The sequence below is a fragment of the Vulpes vulpes genome, chromosome 7 (assembly GCF_048418805.1).
Source record: "Vulpes vulpes isolate BD-2025 chromosome 7, VulVul3, whole genome shotgun sequence".
NCBI classification, from domain to species: domain Eukaryota; kingdom Metazoa; phylum Chordata; class Mammalia; order Carnivora; family Canidae; genus Vulpes; species Vulpes vulpes.
In genome coordinates this window covers 64,001,859-64,014,288 of record NC_132786.1, presented here as the reverse complement: position 1 = coordinate 64,014,288, position 12,430 = coordinate 64,001,859, and the positions used below count along the sequence as shown (strand labels likewise).

Sequence of the window (12,430 nt, the reverse complement as noted above, 5' to 3'; positions counted from 1 at the left end):
TCAGGCTCCCAGTGCATGGAGCCTGCTTCTCCCTCTGCCTGTGTCTCTGCCTCTCTGTCTCTCTCTCTCTGTGACTATTATAAATAAATACAAAATTAAAAAAAAACATATAGACAATTTTAAAAAAAGAAGAAACCAATGTCCCGAAGAAGTTAGAAAAGATATAAATTGTATTTGTTCTTCTGTGTGATTAAAAGGAGCGAGCCGTGTTCAAATTGTTGAGAGAACTTACAATCACAGCTCGGGAAGGATCATTGAAATCATACACGATATGAAGAAATATTAAATATACATTAAATAAATATTAAGGATTAGGCTGCCAGGCCACCCAGAGAAGTCTGTCTGTTTATTTATTTATTTATTTATTTATTTATTTATTCGCTCATTCACTTATTCCAGTTGTCACATCCTCTATTTCCAAGTAAAAATAATTACAATAACTACAGTGATCTCTGAGTTTGGACAAAGTCTTAAAATATTTCAACACTTGCATCAGTAATGAGATTCCCAATTATCCCCAAGACCTTCGAGAGGACAGACGGTAGGATTTATTGGCTGCTTTGGACCGAATGTGCTCTGCTGTCAAATGTCTCAGACACTCCCTGTGCTATGGTGGAGCTACTTAGCCGTGAAATTTATAAATTTCACACACATTGTCCAATCATGACATTATTCATTTGATTTGGTCCTTACAGAGCCTACAACGTCTATCTCCTCTCATGATAAACAAAGACCTTGTACCCAATTTTCTTGAACTGACTCAACGGCGGCGCCCTTCACCCTTCCTGCTGAGCGTGAGACCTGCCTTCTCTGAGCACCAGCGTCCACTGGACACAGCCGGCCTAGCAATCTGGAAACAGGACGTCAGAGCGGCCCTGGGGGTCCCTGCCCCCCACCCCACCCCACCCCACCCCAGAGAGCCATACTATCATCGGCCTGCAAGAGAAACCAAAATGCAAGTCGTCCCTGACCCCACTCTCTGAAACCCTGTGCACATGCGATCACGAGGGCCTGTTAATGCTATTTCCCAGATGGGTTCCATTTCTCTTTTCTCCAAACCCATGTCCGCTGTATTTTCAAGCACTCTACGCTGCTCCCGCACACACTGCCACACGTCTAAGTACCCCTGTACTCCCAACAAGCCTCGCTCCCACAGCCGTCATGCCAGGCTAAGAGCTGCGGTTCCACCACGTAAGGCACAATCAGAGCCCGTGCTCTCCCGGACACTGGCACCAACCACGAGAGGACGGGGAGGCCACATCCTGCAGTGAGGGTCTTGCATGGGGCCTCCTGGCTGCTGCTCCCACTCCATTTCTCATCACTCCTTCCTCTCCCTGCAAATTCCAGCCTGCGTGTCCGGGTGGCCCTGACCTTCTCTGCTGCTTCTGCTCAGTGTGCATCTACTCTCACCGAATGTCACACTCAGTTGGACTCACTGGTCTCTAAGCCTCCCCCACTGGCCCTCCAGAGACGTGAGGATTGGGAGTGTGTCTTGGTACCTGTCGTGCCGGACTCAGAGGTACATTTGGGTTGAAATCAAAGTAGGTGTATGGTCCTTGACACCTGCATTGGGTTTTACACCCAGAACTATGTCCCTGGTCTACAAACACCGTCTCGATTGCTGTCGCTTTGCCTCTACGTGAAGACAGGTCAAGACTCGTACGGCACACCCGCTCTCCATAAACACAGAGCTTATGCCTATGTCGATTCATAACAGTGTGTTTGAAAGTTCCATAGGTTTGGGAGGGAGAAAGTTGCACCTTTATCCAGATGAAAGTGCTGCACAGAAATGCTCATTCCTCAGTTTTCTAATGTAAATATGTTACCTTGGGGGAAAAAAATAATAAAATCCTGAAAGACTTGTGTGCTGGCTAGACTGGGAACAGTGTCATGTTATCTGTATTGAGCCACTACTGCAAGTCGTTTTCCTTTATAGAATTCAGAGCATTTTAAAGAAAGAGCTCACCCAATCTTTAATTTCATGATCTACAATTATGAACTGCCAACAATTCAGGGATCTTTGGCTGGTGATAATCCATCTCTATATGTTAACTCTCTTTGGATGACAATTATAGTTTTTTAAAAAACTTAAAATTATCCTCAGTTATCTTAAAACTGAAACTGGACATTTCTCTAAATAGAATATATCTCCCATTGTAAATTTAAATTATAAAGATACCATCAACCAAGTAGAAAATAGATTTCTCTTAATATTTGTATTTTAGAACTAAAGGGAAATCACAATAAATACAGGATAATCTGGCCTTATTTTTAAATATTTTCACATTTAGCCTAAAAAATCTATTTGATCTGATAATTTTTGGTAAGTTTTCTCTGATCCTGTTTTTATAGAGGCATTCATCTACAAAGAGTTCTACATGCACTTGGAGGAAGGTGTTATTTAATTAATGATATCCGTGATGCTAATTGCCATAATTTATACATCTTTTTCATGGTTAGGCGATGATTCCCTTGAAGAGAGGAAACAGGTCTCATTCATTTTGCTTCCTTACAGCCGAGCACAAACAAACACTCAACACATTTATGAGTTGACAGGAGAACCCTCCTAGCCTGGTATAGGACACAGAGTAGATGATTTGATTTATGAAAGGAACTATCAATCCACAAAGCCTCCACCTGATTATATCGAAGGAGGCCAATGGCCTCCTATAAGCAAGGTATTTATGTCATGGAAAGATTTCATGTTCTGTAAGCGACAAACAGAAGCAAATAATTCATGCTGAACGCATCAATTCCCCTCATTAAATATTGTACCAATTACACATTTATATCTCATATTAATTCCCTTGAATCAACTCTAATGACACTTAAATCACAAGTAGAAGACCATTAGGGTATAAAGCGTCAATATATATCATACAGCTTCCTCTATTTAATTTTTTTTTTAATTTTTTTTTTAATTTTTTATTTATTTATGATAGTCACAGAGAGAGAGAGAGAGTCAGAGACACAGGCGGAGGGAGAAGCAGGCTCCATGCACCGGGAGCCCGATGTGGGATTCGATCCCGGGTCTCCAGGATCGCGCCCTGGGCCAAAGGCAGGCGCCAAACTGCTGCGCCACCCAGGGATCCCAGCTTCCTCTATTTAAAATTGCATGATCCTTTCTCAGTGGCCGCCATGTAGTAGAAGTGTGATCACTTCTACTATTTATTTTTAAAGATTTGATTTGATTTTTATTTTTTATATTTAATTTTTTTTAAGTTTTTATTTATGTATTCATGAGAGACATAGAGAGAGAGGCAGAGACACAGGCAGAGGCAGACGCAGGCTCCATGCAGGGAGCCCAACGTGGGACTCGATCCCGGGTTTCCAGGATCAAGCCCTGGACTGAAGGCAGATGCTCAACTGCTGAGCCCCCCAGGGATCCCTGATTTTATTTTTAAATGACAAAAATGCTTATGTAATTGTACCGCATGGTTTAAATGATTTTCTACCATTTTTTTAAAAAATTTAAATGTTACAGTCTCACACATGATGAAGTTTTGTGAATTATTATAACTAAAATGCTATTTTATACAAATTACAAATACCTACAACCGAAAGATAAGAGACTTTTCCACAGTAAATGAATTTAAATACCGAAAATACAGATTACCTCCAGGATTGGTGGCTCCAAGTTATTTTTACGAGTAGAATTCCTTTTGGCAGAAAACGATTTGATTCAAACACTGAAGTGCAGGCCAAAGATCTGGATTCTAGGTCAACATTTGTACAACAAGTCACTTTAACTTTCACGTGCTTCAGTTCCAGATACTTGAAAACAAGTAAATTGAACTAGATGATTCCTAAGTGCCCTCCAGGCTTTAGAAGTTGTAGTTTATGAAGAAAGAACACAATCCTATGGCCTGCCTGGTTATCAGAATAGTTAACATGTTGAAAACTGTGGGTTTGTTCGAGGAAGATGGCATTTTGGAAGCACCTTATGATTTGAGAATGCAGTCACGTAGGCCGCGTAGCTCCCAGAAGAAATCTGAAGGCAGATATTCTAATCCCCCTCTGCCAAGTGTGCTGTGTGACTCTAACACACACACCCACAGTGTTGCTGCTCCTTGGCCTTGCTCAAAGGAGAGACCCAAGCATCTGCGCCACTAGGATCCCTCGACCAAACCTCACATGCTCCCGGAGGACCTGGTGTCTGGTGCCCTGTTTCTGGGTCACTTAGTTCAGCCTTAGACAGTCCTGCTAACGGAGGAGACGGGAGCAGGAGAGAGTCACACGGATCCGAAAAACACCCTGCAGACCCTGTCTTCTGCCTTTCAGCCATCCCTGGAAAGAGCAAGGCCTTTCCCCTCAGAGCTCGCCCCTGAGCTGGAAGATGCCCGGGCAGACGGTGGGTTGTGGCTCCTGCAGAGTCTCCCCCTGTGCCCTCAGTGCCCTCTGTTTTGAGAGCATCTCCCACCTGGGTCCTACTTTGTGACTCAGGTTCTAGAGGTCTTGATTCTGGGAACGTCTACCAATGTGCCCCCTGGCCCCCGCCCCGGTCCCCCGTCCAGCTTGGGTTCTCATCATGGTTAACTGCCATTGGCACTCTGTCCCCAGGGCGAGGGACACACGGCCCCCAGGGCTGCTCTCTGAGCAAAGAGTCTATGACCTTGACAGTAACAGGACACGGAAAGAAAATGAGAATCGCTTCTTCTTTAGAAAGAGAAAGTCCTCTTCTTTTACAGAGCAGAATCACCATCCCTAATGAAAGAAGCTACTGGATCTTTGTGTTTGTCTTATATTTAAGAAGAACTTCTGGAAGCTAGAACATAAATAATGCAAGCTAAGCATCTGATTAACTTCTTGTGGCTAAAGACATATAGTTAGTGTGATAAATATCCATTATTGTCTCAGAGAGCAGTACCAGAAAACCTAATATCTATGAAAAAAGAGGAAAAAAGGAAGCCAATATGAGGCTCCATTCATAAATCATAATTAGCTTTCAAAGACCAATATATTTTATTATGAATATAAATCCCGATAAGACAAAAAAAAAACTATGAAAATTTCATGACTCCAAAGCCTTCAATTAAAATTAAAATGCCTTATTTGAAAATTTGATTCTTATGCATATGACAGATAAAAATAGCAAAAAAAGTATGAAATATTGAAATCAACTTTAACGAGCCCTAGATTTAAATGACCCAAAGAACATGAAATATGTAGCAGATGGCTCAAAGAATGAGTTTTTAATCTAAATTTTAAAAAGGGGGTTTTAGTAAATTGATTTTTTAATTAATACAACTGTCAAGAAAAATTCTTTTGACTCTAAATCGAATAACATATTTTTTACTTCAAAATGCAATACAAGGAAATATTAGCATAACTCTACCCGGCATCTAGTGAATGTCCAACCATCGCCTGAATTCAGGCTATAAAGCTAAATCAAGCCTAGTGTAAATGTCAGAAATGTTTGCATGGCCAGTGGAAAGTTTAATTTGTACTTTTATAAACCCACATTCAATTTTTCCTTACCTTTTACCCATAGCCACCACTTCAGTAATTCTCAATATGTGACTAAATTAAGAACAATAAATTTAATTCAAGTTTGGGGATGAAAAAGCACGTTTCTTACCCTGACAGAGTGGGGCAAGAGAATCCCATTGGTATATGCCGCCTGGGCTCCGTCTACACGTTGCGTTGCTGGAGCCAATCATTCGATATCCAGGCTTGCAAAAGTAATGCACTTTACTTCCGACTGCTCCGGTGGTCCTATTTAAAATACCACCATTCTTTGGGGTGTGGGTCAAGCTGCAGTAAGGAGCTATGGGCACAAAGACATACAGATACGAATCAATAAACAGAGACTGTCGCAGGTCCCTCGGTCAGAGTGATATAAACAGAGTATCTTTCTTATTTAAATTGTGTGGAATCAGCACCAATATGTAAACCTGTTCTAAAAAGCATCCCCAAAGACCGAAGGCTGGCAAGGAACTGGAGCCAGGGGCACTCTCGCTCATTGCTGGTGAGAATGCAAAATGGTGCAGCCACGTTGGAAGACTGTGGCCGTTTCTTATAAAACTAAACATGCTCCCACCCTACGATCCAGCAGTCACACTCCTTGGTATTTGCTCAAAGGCCCTAAAAATGTCCACAAGGGGAAAAAACAAAAACAAAAACAAAAACCCTGCACATGCACAGCGGCTCTATTCATAATTGCTCCAGCGTGGCAGCAATCAAGATGCCCTCCAGTAGGTGAAGGAGAAATAAACAAAGGTCCACCCAGAAGGTGGAATATTCTTCAGCATCAAAAAGAATTGAGCCTTCAAGCCATGAAAAGAAATGGTGGAACCTTAAATGCATGTTACTAAGTGAAAGTAGTTGTTCTGCAAAGGCTACAGACTGTATGGTTCCAATCATATGGCATTCTGGAAAAGGGAAAACTATACAGATGCTAAAAATATCAGTGGTTGCCCAGGGTCAAAGGGGACAAGCAGGTGGAGCACAGGGGGTACTTGGGGCAGGGGCACCGCTCCATGATACGATAATGATGGATACGTGTCATCACACATTTGTGCAAACCACGGAATGTACAACCCCAATGACCCTGATGTAAGCCACAGGTGCTGCGTGATGATGGCATGTCCATGTAGGTTCACCGATTATAACAAATGCACCACGTGGTGGGGATGCTAATAGTAGGGGAGGCTGTGCATGGGGTGGGGCAGAGGACACAGGAGAACTCTCTGTATCTTTTCCTCACTTTTATTGTGAACTTAAAACTGCTCTGAAAAAATTAAAGTAAAAACAAAAACAATAACAAAAACAAAACCCAACAAACCCATAAAGCATCCCAAGAGTCTGGAGCCAAGGTCTAATCTCTTATTTTGAAGTTTATTCATTTTTAAGATTTTATTTTATTATTATTTTTTGACACAGAGAGAGAGCACAAGCAAGGGGAGGGCGAGGAGAAGGCAAAGAAGGAGAAGCAGACACCCCGCTGAGCAGGGAGCTGACATGGGGCTGGGTCCCAGGACCCCGGGATCATGACCTGAGCCAATGGCAGATGCTTCACCAACTGAGCCACCCGGGTGCCTCTTGAAGGTTAAATTACAGTTATTACTCGATGTGAAGGCAGATCTCAACTTTCCGACTAAAATATTATAAGAGAATACATGGAAACATCAGAGTGAACTCCTTCACTCAGCCCCGTAAGGCTTACCCACTTAAATAAGCGGATTGGCCACCAGAATAAGAAATGGTGGAGGTACCGCTCTGGGGACTTATTTGAAACAAAACAATTCTCAATACTGAAAAGGGAAAGTATTATTAAAATGGAGAAAATAGAAGATTACAACATTTTGTGATTAAAGCCATTAACTTTTTCTTCCACTGTTGCTAAGTGGGTCTGTGAATTGCACAGTGATGTAAGATATGTAGCTTCTTTTTAACATACGGGACTTGAATAAGATCTGAAGAAAATGCACCACTCCAGGTCAATAAAAATCACACAATAGCTTTAATCATTGTCTCTGTAGGAACTTTTTAAAATTGAAGGTGGGCATTTGTTAAAAATAACACAGTCCTACGTACACAGCACACAATGTTCCGATGGCTAAAGGCTCTGCATGTTATTTGCACATTTAGAGAAAGAAACACATTTTATTCTTACAGTCTCATTGCAGCAAACAGTCCTACAAACTCCTTTTAGATGAATTAAAACAATAAAGGAAGTTGTGAAGTACTAGAATTGTGTGTTTCCTTTTGGAAGAGGAGTTTTAAGTGTGCTGCTTCCCCAAGGGGGTCCGTATACAAAGAGCACACGTACAGGTCTAAATGCTTAATGTTGAACTTCTCCTTAGAAATAAGTTCAGAAGAAACTTTTTGAAGGTTCCATATCATAGCATTGCCCAGAAGCAAAGTCTATGTGTGTGGCCTTGGCTGTCAACCATGCTCCTGCGAGGAGCATCCTCAGAGAATATTCGCAGCTGGGTGATCTTCTGAAATACCACTGCAATTCTTTTTTAAAGGACTGATTTTTATTAAGTTAAAATTCACTATCATTACGAGAAACTTCCAATTCACTGCCCCATCAGCTGTGCCGTCTTCTATGTCCTTGTTCTAGACCAAATTTTGTAAGTTTTGAATGAGCGAAAATATTTATTTTAGGGAAGGAATGAGTATACTCAAGCATCTTGGCTACCAACTGTTAAAACAAAACAAAAAGATAATTTATAGGAAGGAGTAGGCTGTAGATCCTGCTCTAAAGGTAGAGAGAAGATTAAACCTGTAACGGCCCTGGAGGGACACAGAGAGACCACATAATTCATTCCACATCACCTGGGTTGTTGTTGTTGTTGTTTTTTAGATTTTATTTATTTATTCATGAGAGTTACACAGAGACAGAGGCAGAGACACAGGCATAGGGAGAAGCAGGCTCCGTGCAGGGAACCTGGCGTGGGACTTGATCCTAGATCCTGGGATCACGCCCTGGGTGAAGGTGGCGCTAAACCACTGAGCCACCCGGGCTGTCCCACTTGGGATTTTTGTCATAGTTTAATCTGTTAAGGGATATAATGTGCAGGATTGTCTCACCCTGTTGAGTCTGGTAACTGTCCATTTTCTCTCCTATTTACTAGTCTTTTTCTACCACCAGGGTTTTAAGACACCTTTTCCCTCCTAACTCACCTAGAATGAGATATGGAGGAGGCCAGGGGGTGAACTAGAGGCCTGAGAACAAAAGGGAAAGGTTAGAGCATGCGGCCCCACCTAGACAGGTTTGCTGGCCATGGTAAGAAATAAGAGGACCAACGCTCAGTCCTCCAACTCTGCCGGTTGTGTCTTGGGAAAGCAGGGAGGCGTCCACTCTGGGAGAAGACTGGGCCAGTTAGAGATTCTGGAATTTCTGGATGTATATGTGACCAATCTATAGCTTTCACTGTCCCAGTGAAGCTCACACACTTCATTTAGTATCGAAGGACCGTTACTAACTCTGCGTTCACCTGTACTGCATCATCTAGAATCAGCTTTGGACAGCACTTGCTTTGTGTTTTTTTGCTTTCAGCTTCAAATCATGTTCATCAATTATATCAATCCTATGTCCGGATGACCAGTATTTCATACATGTGGGTCAAGCAGGGGTGTAAGATACAACGTGTGGTCATATTACAGGCTCGAGCCCCCTTGCCCACACTGCTATATAACAGAGGCGTGTTCATTTAATCACTGCTCTAAAACCACTGGTGATGAACTCCTAGCAGAGGTCACGGAATCACTGGATTTTAAATGAAAATCTGTTAAAAGATAGATGCATCCACTGACAAAACAAAAATTTATAGCTGTCTCTGAAATTCTCCAATTTCCTACTCTCCCAACACAGTTTAACAAAGAGAGTATTCTTGTTCTCTAATGAATTAAAATTCAAGGTATAATCATATCACCAGGCTACTAGCTTATTTGCTGCAGATAGGAGGAGATGAATTAGGTTCACCGTGATTTCCCCTGCAATGTCCAGTTTTGCACATTGGACATAAATTCAAACAATTCTAAAGGTCTCAATATTTATTTCAAATCAAGGAACATGATGAACACAAAGCCAATCATTGCCCTAATACTGTCCTAGCTCAGTCTAAGGGAAACTGTTTGATCTGTGAGCTCTTTGTTAATAAGCATTTTGAATAACTGCTTTGAGAGAAGGGGAGAGAAACGAAGGTCTAGGTGTATTTTATTAGACTTTACCAAGAAAGAATGACCAGATTTCATGCCCACTGTCTACACATCAGGAGCCTTTTCAAAACCTTGAAACCTTTTAATATTTCATGATGTCTACCAACTGGAGAGTTGAAATCTTATTCTTAATTTTTTAAAATTTATTTATGATAATCACACAGAGAGAGAGAAAGAGGCAGAGACATAGGCAGAGGGAGAAGCAGGCTCCATGCACCGGGAGTCCGACGTGGGATTCGATCTCGGGTCTCCAGGATCGCGCCCTGGGCCAAAGGCAGGCGCCAAACTGCTGTGCCACCCAGGGATCCCGAAATCTTATTCTTAAAACCACTATGGGGATCCCTGGGTGGCTCAGTGGTTAAGAGTCTGCCTTAGGCTCAGGGTGTGATCCTGGGGTCCCAGGATCGAGTCCCACGTCGGGCTCCCTGTATGGAGCCTGCTTCTCCCTCTGCCTGTGTCTCTGTCTCTCTCTGTGTCTCGTGAATAAATAAATAAACTCAAAAAAAAAAAAAAAACTATGACTTTTTGCTGTTCCTCCTCAGAATGTTCCTCACCACTGACCACATAAAACACCAACATCGGAATCCTCAATCCCCTGTTAGCTACTGCTCAGTTAAATGTAGCCAATGGGTATCTTCCTTAGGGAAACGTATCTCAGTTATCACCATGGGAAATCGCTGAGTGAGATGCTGAGAAAAGCATAGATTTTTTTTCTTAGTTAATTAACATATCTAAGGAATTTAAATTGTCTACTGTTTCTGTAGGACAGTGTAAATCTTAGGTGTGGGTCAGGTCATATTGACAAATGTACACAGGATCTAATGTACATAGATATATTGACCGGTTTAATTAATATAAGTAACACTGGCAGAGAATAATTAAAATATATGTTGAGAGGACAAATGTTCATAGGAAATATACATATGTAAACCCATATTAGTTTTCTATGTGTTGGGGCACCTGGGTGGCTCAGTGGTGGAGCGTCTACCTTTGGCCTAGGTCATGGTCCTGGGTTTGAGTCCTACATCGGGCTCCCTGCAGGGAGCCTGCTTCTCCCTCTGCCTGTGTCTCTGCCTCTCTGTTTCTCTCTGACTATCATAAATAAATAAAAGTTAAAAAAACAAGTTTTATGATTTTAGTAATAATTTTTAGCATATTGGTCAACAAATGATTTCTTTTACCTGCTACAGTTTGGAGATTCCTCATTCAGAATAATTTCACATAATGTTATTTCTATGGGAGTTAATTACTCATCTTTGGAAATTAGGTTTATATTATAAATCTCTCTCAATTTTTTTTATTTACCGCAGATCACTTGTATTAAAAATGCTTTTATGCTAAATCTAAACCTCACTTACTAACCTGTATATCGAATCTTGAATCCTTTTTTACTGGTTGCATGATCAGTGGACCAGCGGAGATATAACTGATTACTCCTGCTCGTAAAATTGGATTGTTCAGTGTGGTTCCCGCTTAAGACCACTAGCAGAGGACTCTGACCAGAAGAACCTAAACAAAACAGAAAAACAAAAAAAAGTTCAAATATGAGCTAGCACCTATGAAATGCAGACCACGGTTAGCATTTTTTTAAGTTTAGGAGTCTAAATGCACATTGCTTACTTATTTCAAAGGAAACAGAATTCCAAATGAATAAAACAAAAAATATACTCCCTAATTAAAAAAAATAAACAATCAAAAAATAATAACCAGTCAAAATAATCTCACATTGTTAACACACACTAAGTAGATCACATGAACCTTACCTGTAAAATAGGAGCTATTAAAATAAATGAGATTTATTTATCATCATTAGTATGGACACTCTTGTAAGCATATGGGGAATTACAGACTTTCATGTGATACTGGTAGAAGGATAAATTAGTAAAATAACTGTGGAGAGCAATTCTGTAATGTCCAATAAAACTGAGGGTCCATGATATTTTTATAAACTTCAGCACATGTGCGCTAGTGTTATTTTTATAGCCAAAAGTTTCCTCCAGCATTGTCTCAGCATAGCAAAACCTAGATCCTAAGTAGCATTTTGACATCTTAGAAAAGAATTACAAGTGCCATGAAAAGGAATTCTATGCACATTTAAAATTAATGAGCTAGATAAACACCTACTGGCATAGGCGATTCTTAAAACAGCATATTGATGACTGAAGAAATATAACTGTAGTTAAATATGATAGCAATTGTGTAAAAATTCAAAGGTGTGCCATATATAAATTATGTGTATGTGTGTGTAGGTAGGACATGGTATAACCAGAGATGCGCAGTTACATGATAGACAGACAGATGGACAGAGGTAGAGAAGGAACCATAGAACATGTACAAAGCGTGACCCACCACCCTGTCCCCTTCAGTACTATTTCCTTCTAGGAGAGGCGCACATGGTATAGGATATAAGTGGAGTCCCTGAATTTCTCTGTGCTCCCTGCCTCTTAAAAAAACAAAAACAAAACAAAACAAAACAAAAACAAAAAACCAAAAAACAGAGCCTATGGTAAATTTGACAAAAACCCTAAAATTCATTACATCAAGTAATGAGTCCACATCGGTATTTTTAAATTTTTTCACCTTTTGGTACATTTGAAATTTTTAAAAATTCAAGTCACAAAGTCAATATCTAAAATATAGTTAATAGAAGCAAGTGCAGCATACAGTCCGCTAACTCTTGGCATGACTCTTGGCACCATGACTTGATGTCACTTCCTGGGAGGAATTGCTTTCCGGAGTACAGAAGCTGCGTTCGCACTTC

At 40.9% G+C, this 12,430-nt stretch overlaps 1 protein-coding gene across 2 annotated transcripts in view; it reads right to left on the bottom strand.

Moving 5' to 3' along the window:
- CSMD1 (CUB and Sushi multiple domains 1) overlaps positions 1–12,430 on the bottom strand; it is a 1,871,666-nt gene that overhangs the window by 120,373 nt on the left and 1,738,863 nt on the right. For both annotated transcript variants that reach the window (XM_072763911.1, XM_072763912.1), the window contains exons 48-49: positions 11,032–11,178; positions 5,579–5,767 (exon numbers count right to left, since the gene is read on the bottom strand). In XM_072763911.1, the coding sequence (XP_072620012.1) occupies positions 5,579–5,767; positions 11,032–11,178 (336 nt within the window). The remainder of the gene's footprint in view (positions 1–5,578; positions 5,768–11,031; positions 11,179–12,430) is intronic.